The sequence below is a fragment of the Chlamydotis macqueenii genome, chromosome 2 (genome assembly GCF_036417535.1).
Source record: "Chlamydotis macqueenii isolate bChlMac1 chromosome 2, bChlMac1.mat, whole genome shotgun sequence".
Taxonomy (NCBI): domain Eukaryota; kingdom Metazoa; phylum Chordata; class Aves; order Otidiformes; family Otididae; genus Chlamydotis; species Chlamydotis macqueenii.
Window position 1 is genome coordinate 143,101,231 of NC_141557.1, and position 20,654 is coordinate 143,121,884.

The 20,654-nt window shown below is 39.3% G+C and overlaps 1 protein-coding gene across 1 annotated transcript in view; it reads right to left on the minus strand.

Moving 5' to 3' along the window:
- Nucleotides 1–20,654, minus strand: part of DPYS (dihydropyrimidinase) — a 35,145-nt gene extending 14,491 nt beyond the window's left edge. Inside the window, exons 1-7 of the mRNA XM_086742530.1 lie at nucleotides 20,302–20,654; nucleotides 16,255–16,413; nucleotides 13,582–13,761; nucleotides 12,507–12,696; nucleotides 5,855–6,011; nucleotides 4,696–4,837; nucleotides 2,487–2,629 (exon numbers count right to left, since the gene is read on the minus strand). Of these exons, the coding sequence (XP_086598656.1) occupies nucleotides 2,487–2,629; nucleotides 4,696–4,837; nucleotides 5,855–6,011; nucleotides 12,507–12,696; nucleotides 13,582–13,761; nucleotides 16,255–16,413; nucleotides 20,302–20,571 (1,241 nt within the window). The 5' untranslated portion in view covers nucleotides 20,572–20,654. The remainder of the gene's footprint in view (nucleotides 1–2,486; nucleotides 2,630–4,695; nucleotides 4,838–5,854; nucleotides 6,012–12,506; nucleotides 12,697–13,581; nucleotides 13,762–16,254; nucleotides 16,414–20,301) is intronic.

Genomic DNA, 20,654 nt, shown 5'->3' on the forward strand with positions numbered 1-20,654 from the left:
ACACAATATCAAAGCAGAACTGGAAAATTGTATTTTCCTCTCTTACAAGACTTAGATTTACAAATAAGAAAAGAAGTCATGTTCAAAAGAGGAAGGACTTTGCAAGAAAGAGGAACAAGCTATTGTGAAATTGAAAATCACTGCCCAGATTCAACAGAAGAACATGAGGCTGCATGTTGTGTAATGTCTTAAATGACTGAAGTCCATTAGCTAGATTCTTTTTTTTTCTGCTGGGCTGTTTGTGCCCTCTTCAGGATTTGTAGTGAAATGAATAGACAGGCACTAGTGAGATTTATCTATTCTCACTCATATAGTTCACACAATTGTACCTGCAGAAAGGCTTGTTCCCAGCAAAGCCAAAGGGATAAACAATGGGAACAGTACTAGACTGGAAAAAAAAAGTATTGGCTGGACTTAAAATCAGCTTGCTTAGTAAGAAAATACAGTTTAATGTTAAAAATATATATATTTGAAGAAAAACTGCGCCTTCAGAGCTGCAGTGGGCAAAAGGCAATGAGAGCACTCAGGAGAGAGTGAAGGGAGGCAGAAGGAATGTTTGGGAGGCAAAAGGATAAGTAATTTCAGCAGCTGACAAAGCACCTTGAGAACAATGTCAGAACTCTGCTATCCTTCTGGCTTCATTTGTCCTCAGGCAGAGCAGAAGTGAGCTCAGAAAAGAATCCTTCAGTGTTTTTTTTCAATCAGAGTTCATAGCTTCACTGTCCTGAAATATCTCATTGCTGGTATCTCAAAATATGCTTGCTCAACACGCCAGAAGGCATAATGTACATGAGGAATCTCTTTGACCTAGTGCTGGGCAGGCCTCTATGTTTATTGGGGTTGACACTCCTGAAACTTCTTTTGCTGGTGCTGCCAGTTTTTTTGTGGGACTTCTGAATAGCAGCCTCCATGTCCTCAAGCTTTGCAGCTTAAACACAGAATGCTTTTCCTCTCACTTTTACACATTTTTGGTACTCATGAATATACTGCAATGACTGAGAGTTGCATTACCAAAAATTCAAAAACCAGAAGATTGGTCAAGATAATTTTGTTTGTATAAGGTACATCTTGGATTAGGGTTTTTTTTCCTCCATTTGGCTTCCAAAATCAGATTTGCCCAGTTATGTTTCAAAACTTTCCTCTACCATGAGGGGAGTCTTCAATTCTGTTTCTTTAAAAAACAAAGGCTGAAAAACTAACGCCACCTATGAGTTACAACAGCTCAGTCTTTAGGAACACCAAACACTGCGCTACCTTGATGAAAGCTGGCCATGCTGTCATCACGCCCAACACCCCACAAAGTTAATCTAGGGGTAGTGATTGCTATCTTCTATGGATTTACTATCTGGATGACACTGATGAAGAGATATCAAGGAGAGTCAATGTGTGCCTTCAGGGCAGTTGTGTGCTCACACTGCTCACTAGAGCTGAACCCAAGACAAAAGCACCATCCCAGGACACTTCCTGAGCTGCTGCTGCTGCTGTGTGCAGGACTGGATGTGGTCGGATGTAAGACTCAGCTGTTAATGTGCCTGCTAACCTGCTCAGCGGTCTCACAGTGGGGGGGCACTTGCACAGCCCATAGGTGTTTCAGCTGAGAAAGACAACTCCCCACGTGAGCTGGCTCCGTGACAGCCTGCTACCAGACCATTTCCAGACGGTTTAAATGAGACCAGGATGGGCACAAGAGCCAAAGCAAGACTCAAGATGTATAATTCTTGAGATATTTATAGTGAAGCTGTCTGATGCTGTGAATATACCTGAAGATAGGAATCAGCTGTAATGTATAGTATGCTGTGTGAGTTGAGGCTCCCAGAAAGGCACTGCACGTCCTTTGTAGCAAAAATGTACCATGGCATCAAGTCATGGAGGGTGAGACACCAGCACACTTTTTGTGCATCTGTTGTTGGTGTGAGAAGCTCTATTCTAGCAGAATTACTGCACACAAAATCAGAAAACTCCTTAAATAAAAGTATAAGCATGCACAGCTTGACCTGGCTCTACCACTGTATTTGCTCTGTCAGCTGAGGAGAAGACATTAGGAGGGCAAGACCCCACACTTTCACCACCCATCCTGACCGCCTCTGAATACATTTGAACTAGCCCTAAGCCTGCAATGGGTCATCCTGCAGGAACACAAGCTCCTCTCCCTGCTCTTTGCAGTGGGAGGAAGGTAAACATACTCTAGCACTTAACAGAGTTATTCTAAGATCCCAAAGCTGTTATTTTTACTCTTAGGATACCAAGCCCTGGAAGTGTAATGTACAGACCTTGTTATTTTTGCACTTGGTCAGCAGTCTAGGAGAATTTTTTTAAGTCCATCTAGAGATCAAAGATTTCTGCTTTCATACCCTATTGTAGGGTATGAAACACATGAAGTGCTGTTGAAAAACACCATAACGTCACCCCAAGGACTTATGGCTGTACAGAGGCTTTGAGATTTTTTTTTCCTGCACAGATGGGAAGAAATACCTACCCATACATACCTTGTAGCTTTGGGATCCCAAATTACGATGTCAGCATCAGAACCCACAGCAATTCTCCCCTTTTTAGGGTAAAGGTTAAAGATTTTTGCTGCATTTGTGCTGGTAACAGCTACAAATCTGTTTTCATCCATTTTTCCACTGTACTGCAGAAAAGTACACAACAAGAAACTCATTACTTTTTTAGACGAGGAATGAAAAAAATGTTCCTGTTCTTGAAAAGGCTAGGGTGAGTGACAGCTCTCTGTCAACATAACATCAATATATTTTTAAAATGACATATTGAAGAGTTTAAAATAAATAAAAATAAGTATTTTTCTCAGATGCACTTACTGCAATGTACATTCACTGAATATGGTAACTTTATCTTACTTTATCCCACAGCAAAGGGAAAAAGAAAGACAACTTGAAAGCCAAATGCTTTGTGGATCCAGTCCCAAGTCAACTGAAATTAAATTTTTCAGCTGGCTTTGAATCTGTAGTCCTGTTCAGCTGTTTCCTTGGGAGAAATAACTTCTCTCAAGTAACTAGGTTTTGGAAAATGGTGAGACAGTATTAAGGAGAGCCTACAAGATGATAAAAGAGAGGCAAGGCACAACGTGTAGTGTATGAAACACGATTTCCAACCTCTTCAGCAATAACACAGAGGATAGTACTGTTCAGTAAATATTTGAGATTGAGTAATATAAAAAACCAGATTCGTTAATGTAACACACAGCAAACAATAATAGATACACGTGTGTCTTGGGACTGGCCACTGCTACATGACTAATTTAATCCAGGTTCCATGACATTTTTTTGCTTGGAAAGTCAGCTACACTGGCAACGTGCATAGGTCAGTCCAGGAATAAGAATGTCATAAAAACATGTTTGTATGCCCTGTAAGCAGTCATCTGAGAAGAAAAGAATAACAAAAGTGAACACTGCTCTTCTAAATAATGGTGTGTGGGAAGGAAGGGAAGCTTTCCAGACAAACTCTCACAGCGGTGTAATATTTTACAAGTAAGAAAAGGGAGGATATTACTAGTTGGAGAACCTTTTGAAAAATTATCTTGCCGAACAAGATACACTGTTCAAAAGCAGCACTGATGTACATATTCGTGTTTCACTTTCATGTTAACCACAAGCTAGATTATATTCCAGTTTACACCATAGATGGTCACACTAGAGCTATGCCACAGGTGAATATAGGCAGGAGTCTGCTTCCTACATGCCAAACGGAGCTGAATCCCAAATACAGATAAACAAGAGAGATTCTGAACCACGTCCTTACCAAGTGTGTGAGGTAGATAAATCTACTGTGGCACATAAATATGCTTTGCTGTGCATTATCAACAAGACTTTACTCCTGCAAGGGAACTTAACATTAATTGCAAAGTTGAACTAGAGCCTCTAGAACTTAACGGTATCATATTAGCCCGAGCAATCGTTAACATCCAGTAAGCAGCAGATCCTTCACCAGATTACCTCACCTCCCCCCTCATCAGACTACCTCACCTGCTCCTTGCAGGAGGATTGGACTAGATGACCTTTAAAGGTCCCTTCCAACCCTAAATATTCTGTCATTCTATGATTCTATATCCAAAAATCCTGGTCACTAGCTGTCATATTTATATTTATTTAGAGCCAAAAGGGCATGATCCCAAGAAGCACCAAGCATTCTTGTAATGGCCCTGAGAATCTGAGGTCAATGGGACTTGAAGGTGCTCATCTCATCAAATCACAGGACATTAGAGAAGAATTTCTTATCTCTAGCTTGTTTCCTGTGGCTGAATACACAAATTAGAAGTTGTCAGGTGCACACGTTCAGTGTAGAAGCTCCTCCAACAGCTAAGTTTGAGAGAGATCAAAGAGAAAAAAATTCAGAACTGACCAAAGTGTAACTGTGGACACCTCTTTCATTTTACTGTCCTTTCATCTGTTGAAAAAAAAATGTTGCAAGTAAATATACTGTGCACTACTGCTGAAACAATAACAGTCTTTTGCTGCTAAACAATAGAAATTATTCTCTAGTGCTTTTTTTTTAAGCACTAAGGATCTGATTCTATTTCCCAGGACCCTAACGTGAGAGTTAGAAAGGACTCTGTTAGGGTACTTGATCAAAGGACTTATCCTGTGATAAATATACTTGATAAAACTGGAGAGATGATGCTGCTGAGAGATTATATTTTGTTGGAGACAAAATTTTGTTTAGACATCTTGATATACTTACAACGCCTTTTTCCCATATTACTGACATTCTGTCTTCCACGCCATTCACTCCATTAGGGATTTTTGTGAAGTCATCCTTCCCCAGAGCTTTTTGGCATATGTCAAAAGTGCAATTGTCAGTCCCTGTCACAGACAGGTCATCACTATGGAGAAACAAAGTTCATTGTGAATCAGAGCATGTACCAGACAGTGCCACATAGGAAAATCTGTTGCAAGACTAGGTAGACCCAGCCATCCCTTCTGCAAGGAAAAACTGATGTGGCTGATGTGGCTAATATGGTCCTGCCAGCTATCTTCAGTTCCATCACCCAAGAGTAGCTCCACAGTAACAGTCAGTTCCCCTCTGAAGCAGTTTCCTCTTCAGAAACCCCTCAGAAGAAACCAAGCACCAAAAATAAGCACCACTTTTACTGTGGGTATGTCAAAGGTGTCCCACAAATGGAGGACTGTCCCACTTTGCCCAGAGCAAGGGGCTTCGTTCCATCCTCACTTAAAGCAATTTTACACAGTGTCACTCCATATACCTTATGAAATTACTACAGATCTGCACAGCCATCAGTCAGTGTTAAGACATATCTTCACAGACTCTTCAGTCAAATTCAGCCCTTTTGTGGAGTTAAGCTTTATTGGCAGTGAAATACCAGCAAACTGCAAATTTTGTTAACTCCAAGTGTTTGAAGGATACTTCTGTTCCTGCTTCCTTCTGAAGGAGATGTTATGAAGTCGACAACTTTGTCTGCCCTCAGAAGTCAGCAAGCTTAGTTTTTACGCAGCATCCAAATTTCAAAAAGGCAAACAATAAAACCCAGAACTCTTAGCTGTGACCTCACTTTTTAGACATTTTCCACTGACTTACAGCCTTACTGTTTCTCTGGTCATGTTTCAATTTTTGCTGCAGTATTAACAAGGCAAGGCTTATTGATTAAAATCAAATGGGGACAGAAGGCCACAAGAGTTCAGAGAAACAAAATCTGAACACTTTCTAATTTCTGTAATACAAAATGTTTTTCATCTATGGTTTCACCTTCCATTTCTCCTTCCTGATAATGTAACATTCTGTACTTAGAAAATCTCCAGGGCATCAACCTGTTATTATACACTCAAGACAGAATTTGCTGTGTATTTGGGCATCAGCTGTCACTGTTTGTTCATCTGCTTACTTGGCCAGTAAGTTCATGAGGAAACCAGGAGTAGATGGATCCGGTCTCAGTGGGGGTCCCATGACATATGCTGCAGCATGAGCCCAGTCTTTATTCCAGTAGTTAGTGCCATCGGTGCCAAGACTAGCAGCAATAGGCTCACCATAAACCACCTTTCCTGAAAAATGTAAAGCAATAGCATCATCAGCAAACAACATAAAAATGCATATCTTATATTTTCTCTGTTCCATATCTTTTTGGTGGCAATGGATTTGAATTTGAATTATTGTTTCAAATTAAACACCAACATATGGAAGGACATAATAAAGTAAGCTATAACACAGCATCTCTGTTCTGAATATTCTGCTGGTGATCTCCCAATATATTTCCTCATAAGAACATTACTTGGGCAAGTTTTTTAATTAAATTGTTGACAGATATATTATACTGGGTTTTACACATTGTTTACCAGGCATGTGATTGAGATTTCAAAAGGAACGCAGTTCTCAGTTGCATTAATTATGTTCAGGATCCATATATTTCTTGGTAGCACCTGTTTGGTGCTCTGAAATTATTGACTATGTAAAAATGTGAGTTAATATATACAGCATACTGACTTTGCAAGGAGGTACTTTTAATTGTCAGGTTATGATCGTTCCAGGAAGAATAATATGTCACCAGACATAAATTTAAAGAGTATAAAAACATTTCCCAAATTAAAAAAAAAACCCAACTATAAATAATTTCATTTTAAAATTTATTTCCCAAAGTTTAACCTTTAATTCTTTACTGCACAGTGTTCCAGATTCCTCAGAAGAGGATGTCGACCCAGATTGGCTGATAGCCTTTAGATAGCACTAACATATTTTCACTTTTTTTTCCTTCTGGGAAACATGAGTTTGAACCTTGTTAGAACAAGAGGAGAGATGAAACAAGATGTTTCACTCCCTGAGGAGGTGGTCCAGCCACTTTGCAGTTCTGTGGGTGACAGGTGGTAATGCCCCTGACTGTGTTGGTCACCAAAGAACCAGAGCGAGCTGGGACCTTACTCACCCACTCATAGGCTGCTTGGTACTGGTTAAAGGTAGCCTCTGCTGGGTCCCAGCGAGAGCCTTCTCCCTCCCCTGCTCCCTACAGGCAGTAAGTATCCTGCTACAGATGCCAGATTTCACTGCAGGGACGATTTTTATTATAACTATCACTACATTACCCCAGCAAGTGCTCAGCTGGTAACTGGCTGGTGATACAAGACAGTGACCTTTCTCTGGTTTTCTGTGTGGAAGTCAGGCATTCACTGCTGGAAAACAACAAAGCAAACCATTGCAGCTTTCTGTCTGTACAGCAGATTCTGGTACTTCTGTGAGCTACTGGATTGTAACTGCGACACTAGCACAGGCAGCTACTGGGGAGCTCAGTTCTTTTTGAAATATGATTCGCACTGCATTCCTTAAATTTTATGTGCTAGGCTTGCAAAAAGGCCTCATACCATTTAAAAGGTTTCAAGACCTGCTTTGACGTTACTGTACTGTACATTTCCTCCAAGTACTGTATAGTATAACCTCTTCCATGCCCTAAAGACTTCCTATTAACATTATTAATTTGCTACAACCACCTGAGCATGCTCAGACATGTTGAACATGCTTGTCTCATATTGACACTTCAGCTTGGAGCATTCTAAGCTCCCAGTCCCACTTACCCACAGATATTCTAGATTTACACTTGGACTCAGAGGGAGACCACCACAATTTTTTGGACTTGAGATAATGACTTAAGCAGGTATTTCCTGGTTTGTGCATCTTATTTTCAAAAATTAAAGCACTGAATATGAGGCCATCCATGTAAGTGATTTAGCCACTCAGTGAAAGTGGAGGTTTGAGATCAATTAGTCTTTTCCTAATTCAGAGATGATGCAGGAGTCAGGGGGATCTTGGCCTTCCCTGGGTGACTCCAAACACAGTGTTTGAGGGCAGGCTGTCACAAATCTAGATATATACAGAAAAAGTCCTGCATATGTAACCAATTCCTATATTTACCTATGAGGCTTTTGACAGTTTTTTCATAAGCAAAGTCAGAAGTAAGGGGGGAGTGTGGTGTGGTCTGTGTCTTTCCTAATACATCTAAACAAGCTAAAGAAACTTAAATCAAAAGTAAACTTGAACTATGAATCATTAGGACATAGCTATAAATAATAAAAGTTAAAATGGTAGGAAAGGAGTAAAAGTCTAGGTTACATAATTAATTTTCTTATCTCATTTTCACAACATAAAGATGAAAAGAATCTTCCAAGCTCACACCCATATATGCTGAGTTGATTTTAACTTATGTACCACAGCTGATGACAGCGTTTCTACGGTCAGAATTTGACCTGAGCATTTCCCCTTGTTCCCGTGAGTGGCAAGGAATACAAACCATTTCCTCAAGTGATTTTGTGCCTGAACACTGCAGCTTCTGGACACTTTTGCTGCCTGTGCAATTTCTTGCATTTCCTTTGGATCATGACTAGACAGAATGAAGGGTGCAATAATACCAAGATTATGCTTTAATCCAAATAACAAGGAAATTCTGCATTAAAGCTCTTTTAGCTCAATTGGCAACAAGGAAATTCTACATTAAGGTTCTTCTAGCTTGATTGGCTTCTGCCTATAGGCATAAAAGTGGAGTAATGTGGTAATAAATCAGGTCTTTGCATTCATTAGGTTTTCTTACATTCAGTAAAAACAGTAAGCATACAGTGTTCTACTGTTCGGTCTTTCTGACATCTGTGAGCTGCTGGAAAATAGCTGTGGATTTGGTGGCTTCTTCATCAGATGCCCAAACTGTCTGGCAAGAGCTATTTTCACATAAATTTCTTTGTATCAAAGAAGAACATGCAACTGCAATTTATTTTACCATCTATCAGGAGTCAAAAAGAGTTATAATCTTGAGAACCACCAACTAACATTTACAGGCTTGATAAGCTGGTCCCTGTGTCCTTATTCTAGTTTAGAAGTATTCAAGTTCAGAAGCACTTAAGATAAGATCATATGTGGCAAAGACACTCACTGAACAGCTATGATACAAAAGAAGCAGAACTGCAAGGCAGGGTTTATTGAATCAGGCACAGCACTGCATCAGTTAGGCTATCTACAGTCTAGACCTGAGCTGTCCTCCATGTGCTAGCTAAAAATATGGCATTTTTAGTTGCATTCCTGTGCTCAGAATTAGTTTGACTGTATACTCACAGCCATGGCCTTCCTCTCACTAAGGGCAGACCTAACCCATGACTGATGGTAGGAAGTACCAACTGTGTAAGTGTAAGCAAGCTTCTTGTAATCTGACCAGCTATATATTTTTGTATGCACTTTATTAAAGGGAGAAGCCTTTAAAAAAATTGACATTTTAGTAAGATTCTGCTCTCCAGTTCTGATCTGCACTAGAAAGTCTCATTTCCTCAGCTGTAACAGCACAGTTAAATGTGCAAAGGGACATGATCTCTAGCCCTTAGCACACATAGAATGAAAACATTTTTGAGTTGGAGACAGTAGAAGTCATATATACCTAAATCACATTTTAGCAGCCTTTTTTTTCCCTGTAGGTGTTACTAGCTGAAGGAATGGGTGACAGGGCCACATTAGTTTTCCCTGGTAAGTTCACATGAGGTAGTCCTAGCAAGGAAAGGGAGCTGCACTGCCTGACACCAGCACTCTACAGCCTTTTCTTCTTATAGAGAAGCTTTTATACAACAGCAGGAAGAGGATCCTCTTTTCTTCCCACTCAAGGGAACAAGACAGTCATGCACGCAGAGATGTCATCTTGCCCTTCTGTGGAAGCAGACAGTTCCTCTACCTATTTTACCAAGACTTAAGATCGTGTTTTGCACAGGGATGAAGAAACAGCCCCCTGAGATAAGCAAGAACAGTTCTCACAAAGAGGTGCTGTCCTTGACCCTGTCAAGTGGAGAACTGGTGAACTGTTGCTTTTGGCAAGCAGGCTGGTAGGACCCAAAAAAAAGAACAGGACAGGTGCATGAGTTAACCTGTTCCTCTCCAACACAGTCACAACATGGAAATCTTGGGTTTCCTGTTGAACATTCAGCAGCACTGTAGCTGTTGCTGATGTACATGAAAAATATGCAGCTGCAATCTGGAGGTTTCCTTCAGTGAGTGATGTTGCTGGAGATCAGAGCAGACAGAGATGGTGGACTTTGGCATGGAGGGAAGAAGGAAAGAGTGGCTCATATGATTCCCCTAAAGCTTGCTTATTCTGGTATAAGAACTAGTATCCCTTTACAGTCTGCACGACTAATTTTAGTCTTTAAGATCTAAGCCATAGCTCACTGAAGACAACAGAATTATGCCTACTGTCTTCAGCAAACTGTATCAGGCCTTTGGGCTCTAGCTCTAATGTGGTTTTTCACCTTGTATAGCTAAATGAGGGATGAAGATGAACTGGGCTCTGACTTACATTTTTGACTAGGAAAATCACCATTCCACAGAATTTCAGAAGCAGTGTTTCAATTCTCGTATCACACTGTCACCTAGAATATAGATTATGCTCACTGAAGATCAATCTCCCTTTCTGAGGTCAGTGATGGAACAGGAAGGGATATCAATCTTTCTCCCACATTCGCAGGGATGAATATGCCCTCACACACTGTGCTTCATGATAACTGCTTGGAAAGGAACATGAAAAATTTCACAATTGTAAATATCAGGAGGCTAGCATCAAGAGATGGAGAAATAATCTTGAAAAGATTAATAAATTGCCTGAGAGTGAATATTTCAAATGCTTGAGAGCTTTCCAGTATTTAAGAGTTTTCACAGTTTTCACATCAGAGGGGTTTTAATCTGTCCAAGTTGAATATCTTTCAGCAAAATATTTTTATTTTATTTATGTCATTCATACAATACTTTGGGAGTTTAATTTTTTTTTTATCTGGAACTCCTTCTTTTGTATTACCACTTTTAATTGAAGAATAGAAAATAATATTTGCTGAAACTAACAACAATGAATTTCTCATTGCCATAATTTATACAGATCAGTTTCATTAAAAATTATAAATGTAATTATCTTTTTGGTACACTAGCTGTCTTTCAAAATTTCTTAATCAGTCCTAGATTGCTGTTTCCTTAAAAGTATCCTTTCATGCAAATAGAAATTGTTCTGAAGAGATGTTCATTGCTGTGCACAAAGGCAAGCACTGATTATTCTGATTGCATCAGCCCAGGAAGCTCTAAAATCCAATTTGCACCACAATAAGCATAAGTTGTACCATTTTCTTCTTTTTACACATCGAAGAAGCATACATATATCAAGTCAGTTATCAAACTGGAACTGTAGACTATTCTTACAACACATACCTAAAAATATTTTGCAATATTTACTATCGGCATAGATTTTTTTTACCTGAATAGTGTGCTATAAAACACCATCTCCTATCTTAACTAACTCTTTTATGTTTATAGCCAGTGTTTCATCTTTAATCTATTTTAACTGTTGTTACATCTTCTTTTAAGGTTGACACCACACCTGTGAATATACAAATAACCGAATACTGACGGATATAATCCACAGTACCAGCAGCACTGCCATCTCCTGGAGGAATCTAATATAGCACAGTACCAACAGATGGACTAGTAAAAAATATTCTGGTAGATTCTTTTATAAACTTGGATTACTGATAAATCTTACTAGAAGTAATAATCAGTACATATTCCAATAAGCATATTCATCTATATTAGCACAATGATATCATGCTGGTTTTGATGACGCTTTCATCAAGCTCTTGTGTTCTGCATTTTTATATCACTAGTCTATGCCCCCTGTGTGAGCATTATCTAAAAAGTTAATAAATAAGGAAGCTGTATGCAACTCATATTATGTCAAATGAACACAAGCTGAGATGTAAAAACATAATGAGGACAAATATTCCATTTTTAGGCTCTCCAAATCATGGGCTTCTCTCCTGCTCCTTCCACCCATATAATGGCTCCTCACAGCACTGGGGTTCCACAGGCTGCTCTGGATGAACTTACAGATGAGGAGGTAAAACACCCTGAATCCCTACAGCCTTTGGGTTGCTTCTAGCCTGCCCAAGAGATGGTCAAGAGGGTCAGGCTCCCTTGGCTCACCAGAACCATTTATGTGTATGACCTACGAAACCCTTTCCTGGAGGGAATTGAGGCTTTCCTTTCAGGCACTGTCACCATCACCATGATTTCCAAGTGTCCAGAGAATAGGAGTCCTGGTCATGTCACGGCACTGTCTGTAAAAAACATGGTGTGGTCTCTGTTGTAGAATTTCTCATCTAAATAGCTGGTAAAGGTTTGCAGACTGTAACTCAAGGGACAGGAATAGCAGAGCATATATTGTCCAGGACTGGTCACATAAATTTTAATGCAATAATGCTGTCCTGGCCATCACTTTGACCTTGGCTATACAGTACAAAGCAAAAAAAAAGTTTGCTCTAGGGAGAAGTGGAAGTCTCAATCCTAGTTGCTGTTCTTCCACACTGCTTAGCTCCCCTTGGGCCCCACCACACACACACACAGTTTAAGCATCCCACTCCAAGAAATTTACTGATGTTCGGAGTGCGAGGGCACCCATGATAAGTAGGACACTGACTGTATGTTTGATTTTTCATGACCCTTCCTCCAATTCCATTGCCCAAGCATGAGAGAATTAAGACTTTTACCTTCTTTTCGGGCGTCACTTATCACCCTTGCTGCAGATTTACTCATTACATGCACTACAAAAAGGGGGCAGTTTACAGCATTTGCTATGGTAATTGCTCTTTGCGTAGCTTCAGCTTCCACTTCTTCAGGACGACACAGCTCATGCCCCTCAGGACCAGTTATTCCCATTGCCAGCATCTTCTTTGCACCCTGAACATCAGACAAAAACACCCAAGAGTCAGTTAAAGTGCAGCCATGGTGTTGTGAACATGCTGCCAGCCAAATGGATCCTAAACCAGGCACTGCAGCTAGTTTGAGAAAAAAAAAACAACTAAGGCAGTTATGATTTTTTTTCAAGAGGAGTTATTGTTGTGTTATCTGAAATCCAGTATATCTCTCAATGAACACAGGTCTCAGAACACCTGACAGAGAGCATACTCCACTGGCTTGCAGGGATAAATCACCACTTTTGAAAACCCTACCCCTCTCTCAATATATACTCTTAATTGATGGCACCTTGTAACTGAGATGACGGTAGTAGCCTCTCATTAAAAAAAAAAAAAAAAATTGAAAGATCGTTACTAAGCACGAAGATACTAAGGCTGCAAGGTTTTAAGAGGGATGTTGAGACTTGTGTGCCCAGTCAGCGAAGCTTTCTCCGTGCTTCTGGATTTGTTTCTGTTAGATGAGCTGACTATGTTTGAAGAGACCTAGGGTTACGCATCACAAATCTGATGTCTAAATACTTGGCCGAGTGTTTCCTCTTTGACTTATACAGTTGCTTTCTTTGTCAGTCAAGTACACATACTATATTGCAAGTATATATATTATACTGGAAGTATAACTCTCATTGTAACAAGATCATTTGCCTCCTGTCTACCTTGAACTCAGGACTCCAGGTTACAATTTCTTAACCCACCACAAGTATCCTTTAGGATCCTGGAGAAGGTGTTTGTCTTCAGTTCCCTGGAAGTAAACTATGGTAGAAAAGCCTTTCCCTATAACACATGATGGTACTAATACATCTATCAAAGTGCTTACATAACAGGACCTTTTATATTTCTGACTTTGATGGACAAAATGTCAAAAACCTACCTGTGCAATTAGCTCCCCATTCTCCGCGTGGACTTGAGCAATTGCTCCAAGTTCCTTACAGCAGGAAAAGGCTGCATATAACTCTTCATCATTGACCATGTATAGATCTTTATAGGCCATAAACATCTTGAAGGAGTTGACGCCTTTGTTTTGAACAAGACTTTTCATTTCTTCCTTCACCTGAAAGACAGTCAGCAATTTTCAAAAAACAGCAATGTTGTATTTTACCTGTTAATAATTTTATATCAAAAAACTTTAAGTATGAAGGGTGAGCCTTTACTCACCCATCAAACATACGTTCAGTCCAAACAGCTCAAGTCACATATTTAAAGGCTGACTTATACTATTTTTGTATCAAATTGATTCACAGAGTATATAAACCAGTACCACTGCGGTGTCAATACTGGAACACAAGCTAATTGCATGAAGGGAATGCTTTTTACAAAAGCAGGGAAGCAGATTTTTATTCCAAGTAAACCTCCTGATGTTGAAAACACCCAATCCAATAGCATAATCAATGTATCCACCTTATACAGTATGGAGATTTATGCAAAATTGATTTTCAAAATTGGATCATAACAGGCTTCAGCTTCTGGCAAATAACAGAGCAACAGAAAAGATCTCCTAGAGCTTTGTCTTGACTCTAAACAACACACAGCCTTTTGAAATATTTTGTTGTCAAGTAAAATGGCTCTAAAACTCTAGATGCAAGTCTGCTTTTTATCTTCTATGCACTTCTTGATAGGATTCCCTGCTTCTGCTAGGGTCTGTGAAGTCCAGCAAAATGTTATATCCCAAAAAAGAAATAAAGATGCAGATTTTAGCCCAGAAGTTTCTTATACAGTTGGTTAGCTGGAACTATCCATTACCTAACTTTGACTCTCCCTTCCCAGTAAAATGGTGGTGACAGTAACTGAGGTGTATCTGTGATGCTATTACAATTTTCATGGGATGAATACTTTCAAAAGGTAAATCATTTTTAGAATCATAGAATCATAGAATGGTTTGGGTTGGAAGAGACCTTCAAAGGTCATCTAGTCCGACCCCCCTGCAAGGAGCAGGGACATGCCCGACTAGATCAGTTTGCTCAGAGCCCCATCCAACCTGGCCTTGAATGTTTCCAGGGATGGGGCATCCACCACCTCTCTGGGCAACCTGTGCCAGTTTTCCACAACCCTCATTGTAAAAAATGTTTTCCTAATATCTAATCTAAATCTACCTCCCTCTGTTTTGAGACTATTACCCCTAATCCTGTCACAGCAGGCCCTACTGAAGAGTCTCTCCCCCAGCTCTTCTCCAGGCTGAACAGCCCCAACTCTCCCAGCCTGTCATATTTCAGCTTCTCTCTAATAACCTGTTTGGATCCGCCCAAGAAAGGTGAGAGATTGATATAAAATTCAGGGAAATTTTCTGGGCTTATCCAGACTAGGGATGGGAACATATCTGGAGTGGGAATTATCAGGGAAAAAAATACCTGACATAAGGCCCTGCTCTGCCACAAATACACAGGCATGTCATTTATTTCCTTCTTCACCAATAACTATGATTAAGGGAAAGCATTATAAAAAAAATGTATGTTTTTAATCAATACTTTAAATCCTGAGGAGATGATAGCTAATTAGAAGAGCTTGAAGTATCAGTCTTCTTTACACAGGTCTTTCACAGCTACAGAACATCAGACCTTTCTATTTCTTTCAATCTTGGCCTTTAAAAACAGTTAACTTCTTAATATAAACCACAACATTTCATTGACTTGCATCTCCCTAGTTTTATAGGATTTTTCAGTACAATTCCGCTGTTCCCTACCAAGGCTGTTTCAAATGCACATTCCTCAGACTTAACTGGAGAATTTCTTTATATCTCTACTTTGAGCTAGAAGTTGTGGTCAGTCTATTTACTGCTTAGTGAACAGAATATCAAAAATGGGGTGTTTGCAGAGTAAAGGCTTTGATTTCTACATTTTAAAAGTTAAAATTAGAGAAAGTACTCATATTTCAAAATGGAATTTAATTAATATATCTATGTGCTGATGCACATTCTCTGAGGATCCAAGTGGTCCTGTGAAACATGGGTCAGGTTCAGATAGACATCAAGCACTTGAAAAGTTTATTTATTCAGTAAAGTTTTCAGGCTATCAGCAAACATTCATAGAACAAAGATGATTCTCCCATATGTATATTCCAATAAGGTTTTTTAAATAATCTCACATTCAAGTAATTATTTGCTCCAGTTCCTCTTTACATATTACTGTAGTGACCCAGGAATAGAACTCTTCCTTTACAAATGAAGTTAAGTACCATTACTTAAAAAAAAAAAAAAAAAAGAACACCAAGACTCAACAGAAGCATAGATTATGAAGTTTCTGAGTCACAAAAGGCAAAATTTATGCAAACAGCTCTTGCCTCTTCTGGCCTGCCTGGTCTTGGTCTTGCACAACTGCTTCCTTTTGCTTTAACTTTGTGCAGTATTATCCAAAGATACAGGCTGTCTGCAAACTTTTTTTTTTTTCCAAATACATGTGCTTTTACAGGGTGTGGCCTATTTCAAATGTATTTTTTATACACAAAACTACTAACTATTACACTGCCAGCAAGCTATATTTAGCACATGAGGACTAATTCAAAATGGGTGCGATACCGATTCATGGAATTGAAAATCAGCTATTGTGTCTACCTTGTTGCTCCACCACGTAACTGCCACATGCAGTGCATAATCACAACAGACTTTAGGGTCTGCCCAGCTTTTCCATGTGTCAAAGGCTTCAAGAAGAGAGCAGCCTTTCTGAGGGATGGCAAAGTCAATGATCATAGTGGTTCCTCCTGCTATAGCAGCCTGAAAGGAAGAAAGGTAATATTTAGCAATTAGAGAGAATACAAATTTATTCCCACTCTCTCCAATTCCCTGTGCAACAATTAATCTTGTTACACTGAAAAGCCAAAAGCCACTGAAGAGTTTCCCTGAGTAAAGGCTGAATTTGCAAAATTATTGTGGAGATTAATTTCACCTCCTTTGAGAAGGATGTTCTCAAACAGGTATTCAGGAGAATCATGGTATAATTCTCAGACTGAAGGAAAAGTTTTCATGCATATACAAAGTCTTATCAAAGATTTGGAGATGAGTCTGCAGCATTCATGCATTGGTGAGTTTCCTTAAGCAAGTGGGATCACCGAGAAGGAAGAGCACCAGAAGACCATTGTCAACTCGAGAAATGCTTCCTCAGAGTCTATGTAGTGGAAAAAACAAGTCTGTGTGACAGGAAAGTATTAAGGGGCAGGTACACAATGAAAAAAAACCAGATTCAGTTCAAAAATCCAGTGTGAAAATCCCCAAACTCTCGTCTAACACCAAAAGGATTTTTAAAGCGTTTTGAAATTATTATTATTGCTGACAGGGTATCATTTAGTAAAACTGCATAGCAGTTTTTTAAATAGGATGAGGTATTTACATCTTCCATATAAATATTTGCAAGTAAATAAGTAAAAAGAAATCTTACCTTATGTATGTTACGAGGATCGAAAATTGCTTTTTAACCAATAATTTTCACTCTCCTTTACAGACAATTGAATTATTACTTTTTTTTTTCCTTTGAAGGATCTTTGTCTCCCAGAAGCCAGATCCTTAACTAACAGAAATTGATCCAGTATAGAAATTCCTTTGCTGTAATTGTTGCAGTCTCCCAAATTAACCAGAGAAATACTCTTTATTGCTCTGAACAACATCCCTTTGCACAACAGGTACGACAAATTGAGATCAAAATACACACGACTCAAATTCATGCTATATTGCCTTTCCTATTTCTAGATCAATCAATTCCTTCCTTCTCTTCAATTAGCAATCTGAAGCAAAATTGTAAATATGTCAGCATAATTTGCAAAAAAAAAAAGTTTGGAGAGTGACGTAAATATTTGTGAATCTGTGTTGAATTCAGAAAAACATTTTCTCCAAGAGAAGTTGTTCAAACTGAATTTTTTTTTTCAAACTGACAATTTTTTTTCAACAAGACAGATTGACTTCTTCTTTGTTAAACAGGAAATTAAAGGGTATTTGTAGATTTCAAGAAAAAAAAAAAAAGAGTTCCACAACTCCACTCAGTCTCTTTTTCCCCCTAAAATCTTTTTTTCCCCTCTCTTAGTAAAAAGAGGTAATCTATGCCTTTATTTATTCAACTGAGTGGGTAAATCTTAGCTAATCATTGTAGCGTATTTTGCAACAGTTGGAACACAACTCTGTCTCCCTGATTCTCTTGCCAAAGTATTTGTCAGATTATGACCTTCAGTAAATAGGTCTGAACATTTTCCACCCTTTGAGCTGGGTTAAGAAGGTCCACAATATTTAACTTTTTGACATCTGATCACTGGGCTGGATCTAGAGCCTTCTTTTAGGCACCAGAGTGACTATCTAGACATCTTGTTTTAGGTATGCAGTCTCCGTTTTGCAGCTTCCCTGGCCAGTTCCTCAAAAAGTTATTCAAAAAAACCTCAAAACCTCAAAAAAAAATTTCTTTTTTTTTTTTGCAAGTTAGCACACAAATGGTCTCCCTTACTTTGAGATTTCACAGTGTAGGCATAACCTATATGAATTAGTTTGCATCTTTGGTTCTCTTTAAAGACAATGGAGACACTTTAAGAATGAGATCACTCACACCTTAAGAAGGCGTCTTAAGAGAAAGCCACAGTCATTGCTGTTCCTTTTACATGTTTTCTCCTGTCAAACAAAATCATCTTCGAGCTTCAAGTCACAGTTGTTTGATTTCCTTTGTGATGTCACATTTCTAAATACATTGTTGAGAATTAGTTTACAAAAATGGTCTTCACAAAGAAATAAGAGATTGTTGCAGAAAATGACAAAACATTAATATATACATATATTCTGTACTGTAAATCATGTAAAGTATTCCAGAAATCAGATTCTGCACCTCATTCACCCAGGGAACATACTTTGTGATGTCTGTAGACAAGCAGAACAGACATTGTGGACTTGTTTTTTTTTCTCTCCATTTATCACAAAAAGTAGTGTGAAGACCAAAAACTGCTTGTAGAAGCCATTTCGGTAACTATAATTTTTTTTTTCAAAAAATATTTCTTGTCTACGGACATCTGAAAAAGACAGCATTGTTAGGTCTATGTAGTAATAGAGTGCCTCATTTCTACTGGATAGCTACAGAAGAGACTTAGCTTGGGGGAAAAATTCTCAAGATCAGATTTATAATCCCTTTCCAACTCTCAGTTGTGGAGGAGGAAATTCAATCCTGTAGCTTTTATTTAATGTTTTATCTTACATTTCACTTGAAGAGGCATGTTATGTTTGACACAGCACACATTATGGTATGGCAGGAAAGATCTACTGTGATGGACAAAATAATGTTTTGTCAAAGTTTTGCAAAATAATTACAGTCTATTGTAAGGAGCCACTGTAACATTGAGAAGAACAATCCTAGCGCTTAAAACTATCGAGCAGAAAATATTTCCATTCAAATAACAGCAGCAACACCAGCAAATCCATCTTAAGTAGGAATAAATATTATTATTGAAAGAAATATGCCAGTAATTTAAGGATAGCATACAGGTCATTTGTAGTCCTGCCTTCAGTACTCTGGGATCAACATTAAAAGAAGCCAAATCCTTGGTAGAGTCTGCAAACACATAGTTGAGCCACTCAGACAATCTAACTCACAGTCTTGTGACATGATGGGGCAAATAAGAAATGAAATGGCCTCTTAAAGAGTAGGATCAATCTAAGCAAGATAGTAAACTTCAGAGGTTCTTAATAGCTGTGTGGTTACTCACCACACAATTTGTTAAAAGGAGTTGAGCTTAACTTATTTCAGTTGTTTCAAAAAGGCAAATTAGTATTCAGCACATCAGAAAAAAAATGGGCATCTGTGAAATCCATTTCTTTAAGAAGGGATGCACTGTCGCTTTCTGCTTGTTAGCAAATGCCAGTTCTGCTGTGAGAGGGACACACAGGGATCTAACGGGCTCTCTCAGGATGCTGGCTATCAGACAAGCCAATGTGATCCCTTCTGTGGGCAAAGGATTTCAGGCTGCACAGCAAAGCTCTTAGAAGAGTACCTTACAGATTTTAGGGAGCTCTGTACGAGTATTTTTACCGTATGGAGAGGATGCGTAATGCTGTTAGTACTGGTAATTGATACACTGCTAATGCAGGGAATGTAATGAGATCAGCTAAAAAGATGAAAAAGAACTACTCCAAGTGTAAAACTGGGAGAAATCAGATACTTTTAGGAAGTGTATTTGAACTGGACTTTCACTGAGAGACACAGTAATGTCCAAAGTGAATGACAGAAGAAGAGCTTAATGCTAATAGGGGAGAAAGATCAGGTTATCACAGAGGTCCTCCCAGGGCACTGGGGAGTTAAACTGTTGCTTTAGTTAACCTTTGCTCAGAAAAGTATGAAGATGGTTGCATGTACCAACGCAAGTCGTAGTCTGCATGGTGAGAGTCAGGGTAAATGGCTGCGCTTAACACTTGCTGCTCACAGCCAGAAAAGTCTCTGAAGGAACCCAAATAACGTACTGGTTGAAGGTGGACCTCTGAGTACCCCAACCACTTATTATAGCATCCCAGCCAAGGGACAGTAAGAGTTGCCTGTGCTTGGTTCATACTCTATTCACTCTTTCAGAAGCAATATTGAATAACCAGCAGACGTGCCTTTCTGAGGAAGCCCAGATACACACAGACACGCATACTTGCACCCACCTTGGTTCCTGTATAGAAGTCATCTTTTGACCTGCTACCCATGAAAGGGAACTGCATGTGTGTATGAGTATCGATGCCCCCAGGGATCACCAGCTTGTTGGTTGCATCCAGCTCAATGAGTCCAGTCCGTGGCTCAGGGTTTAGGTTTGGTCCCACTTGCTGCACCACTCCATCTTCCACATACACGTCAGCCACCATAGAGCAGTCATCATTCACGACTTTTCCCCCCTTGATCAAAAGTCTGTGGAAAGACAGGTTTTGGGGTGGCATGGGACCCTAGAAGGCAAGAGTGAGGCCTCAGCTCAGAAAGTTGCGCTCCTCTGAGAGTGTTTCACTGCCCACCCTTCTCCCAG